Genomic DNA, 3,185 nt, shown 5'->3' with positions numbered 1-3,185 from the left:
AATTTCCATGATCTAAATATTCTTAAAAATTAAAAGTTTGTTGTCATTTGGAAGTTTTTACAGTCTTCTTGCATTATTATGCTGTTACATTATGATTATATATTCAGTGGCATAAAATGGTCTTTAAAATGACAATAATATGGCTTATCGCAATTATTTCTCTGGCAATATATCGCACAACAAAAAGTTGTTATCGTGACAGGCCTATTTATAACCCAGATTAGTACATACATCTATTTTATATTCTATATCTAAAACCTCTGATACAGAATTACGGGTAAAATAAAATATAGTAGCTATTAGTGCATATATCTGACCATTTCTGACTGTCTGTAATTCTAAACAGATTCTACCATTTTTTACGTAATAAAACTGGATGACAAATGGATGAATCGTGAAACATAGGTGAATAGCCTAATGAATAATAATAATGATTATTTTACAAAATATCTTAAGAGTTTTAAATGCTACCGAGCATGGAGAAGATAAAATCCTTGGCGGTGTGTATTTCCAGTGCCCTCTGGTCATCATACTCTCCTTGGTCTTGTTTACTGAATTCATGGATGAGTCGGTTGAGCTCTTCGATCTTCATTCCGGACCTAAAATCAAGCTCATGACAGCACCACAGCTTGTGGGTGTTGTTTAAGCCGCCTGGTGTTGCGGTTGGACTGTTTCCCAGACTGGTAACGGATCCAGTCCGGCTGCTTTGAGTTGGGACCGCCATCTTCAAACCAGAGGAACCGTCAGGGACGCGACGTTTCTCTTGGTTTCCCCTCCTTTTTTAATACATCAGGTGGTCTGGTCTTTATATGGAGCCGTGATGTCATGCAATCTAGTCCATACTTTCTTAGATTACAGAACAGCCCACTGCAAAATAAACTTAATAAATCGGTTGTGAGAAACCTTGTATATTTGCTCAGACAGATGTATATCACCCGGTTATGAAACATTGTGTTCCATTCCATAGTGAAAAAGATGGGGGGCGCTACTGTCTACTGGTAACAGCGGTGATAATAAATGCGTTCCGACAATAATAACAATAGCTAAATATTCTAATTTAAATTGCTATATTATATATGCTATATAATAATAATAATAATAATAATAATAAACAGAACGTGTGAAAAATCATGTTTACTGTGAAAAATATTTGTAATAGTGACCATTTAAGATTGTCCACTACTTACAGTCTAAGGAAAGATAAGATAAGATAAGATAAGATAATTGAAATCACTATAATTTTTTTAAACATTTATTTACATTATTTGCATTACATTCGTCAAAAAATACAGTAAAGACAATTCTACAGTTACAATCAAACAAACAATTAGCAATAGGGCCTGCATCTGTTACAATATTTATAAATCTTTGTTAACGTTAGTTAAGAAAAATACTACTGTTCATTGTTAGTTCGTGTTGGCTCAGGATCATTAAATCATATTTAAAGATTAAACGTTTGATTTTAATAATGTATTACTAAATAATGAAATTACCATGAACTAAGATTAATACATGCTTTCTTTTTCATTGCTAGCTCATATTGTTAACTGATGTTAACCTTATTGTAAAGTGTTACCCAATCATTTTTTTCTAAAAATCTGTTAATAAAAGATCCTTTACATGCAGAAATAACAGGGCCTTATGTTTATTTATTTATTTATTTTCTCAATTCTACAAAGGGAAATCCTTACTTTATTCTTATTCACATGGTCAGATGTGGCTATTTCTTTTTAAAGGGCCAACAGCTCTTCTCTTCACTAACGCAGATAATGCTGGTGTTTGTGTTATTCACTAAATCTGTCAGCTAGGCACCGGTATGGGTGTCTATTTCCAGAAAATAGACTCTGGGGCCAGTTGCATAAGTTAGCCTCTATGTTAAGTGTCTTGTCTGACCAACTAACAGTTATCCAAGGAGTAATTAGTCTTATTTTTTTGATTCAGCTCAGACTAAACTATGTTTTTATGTAACCGAATTAAAAAAAAAAAAAAAAAGAAAGAAAATGACCAGTGTTAAAGAAAAAAAATAGATTAACTTGTAAGACTATTCTAAACCTTTTAATGCAGCTGGCCTTTGAAGTATCTTTCCTGGTTAGAACCCGTTTCTGTCTGTTCTCTCTTCTGTCAAGATATGAATAGATGTCTTCATCTCTCAAAATAACAAGGCAGATCAGTTTGTAGAGAAGTGTGTTCAAATTACAATTAAACGTAAAGTGATTCTTATTACTCTTATTCTTCTTCTTATTATTATGTTCAATCAAAATATGCATATTTGCTAATTAGTTAGCTAGGAATACAAAAGTATCTCATCATCACATTATATTACTCATTTGGCTGCTGTATTAAAGTAAGGTAAGGGTTACATCTGGTCTGTCTAAATAGAGATTAGGGGCTGGGCTGGCAATGGGGATTCATGCCATGGATGAGATGACCCCAGAGCCAGCGAGAGCATCTAGAGAAAGACCAAAAGACACTGAGGATGTGAGTTTGGTCAAGTTTGTCCTGCTAGCTTGTTCATACAACATCAGTCAATGAAACCTGAGTTTCAGAAGCTTTAAAAGCATCATCAAATAATGTCATGAAGCTTCTGAAAGTCAGTCTCCCATCGACTGATATTGTATGAACAGAAACCAGCAGGACAAACTTAACTAAAATCAACTTTTGTGTTCAGAAAAACAAAACAAGGATTGAACTGAGGCGAGTAAATAATGATTGAATTTATGTTTGGATGAGCTAACACTTTAAACCCCCCAAATAGAAACTGTATGAAATATATGTAAGCATTTATATTATAGTAGTACCTTGAAGAAATAAACTTTAAGAAATAAGCAGCTTTGTTGAGCGTTTGTGCCCAAGACACAAAAAAGGATTTACAAAAATCACATTTACATTTATCCTTTGCACTAAAACCGCTATTGGCTAGTAATTTTTTTTGTTTACTCGCCTGACTGATATACTATTTTACACACACACACACACACACACACAAGCGCGCGCGCATTTACTTAGCTATCTAAATGGGGACATTACATAGATTATTTTGACAGGAAAATACAACAAAGAATATGGTTTACATGTAACGCGTCGATTCAGCATGGTATGCAAGACGCTCGCTCTCTCTCTTTGCATGTGTGAGAGAAACAGCGCTATCAGCAAAGCGACGGCGAGTCGTGCGCCTTCACACTAGT

The 3,185-nt window shown here is 34.2% G+C and overlaps 1 protein-coding gene across 1 annotated transcript in view; it reads right to left on the bottom strand.

The window, feature by feature from the left end:
- Positions 1–865, bottom strand: part of mb21d2 (Mab-21 domain containing 2) — a 9,899-nt gene extending 9,034 nt beyond the window's left edge. The window contains exon 1 of the mRNA XM_016508537.1: positions 472–865. Coding sequence (XP_016364023.1) covers positions 472–724 — 253 coding nt within the window. The 5' untranslated portion in view covers positions 725–865. The remainder of the gene's footprint in view (positions 1–471) is intronic.
- Positions 866–3,185: the final 2,320 nt, after the last annotated feature.

The sequence above is a fragment of the Sinocyclocheilus rhinocerous genome, unplaced genomic scaffold (genome assembly GCF_001515625.1).
Source record: "Sinocyclocheilus rhinocerous isolate Xijiao unplaced genomic scaffold, SAMN03320098_v1.1 scaffold2279, whole genome shotgun sequence".
Classification (NCBI taxonomy): Eukaryota; Metazoa; Chordata; class Actinopteri; order Cypriniformes; family Cyprinidae; genus Sinocyclocheilus; species Sinocyclocheilus rhinocerous.
Note: the sequence above shows the minus strand (reverse complement) of the source record. Positions and strands in the feature narration are given on the sequence as shown.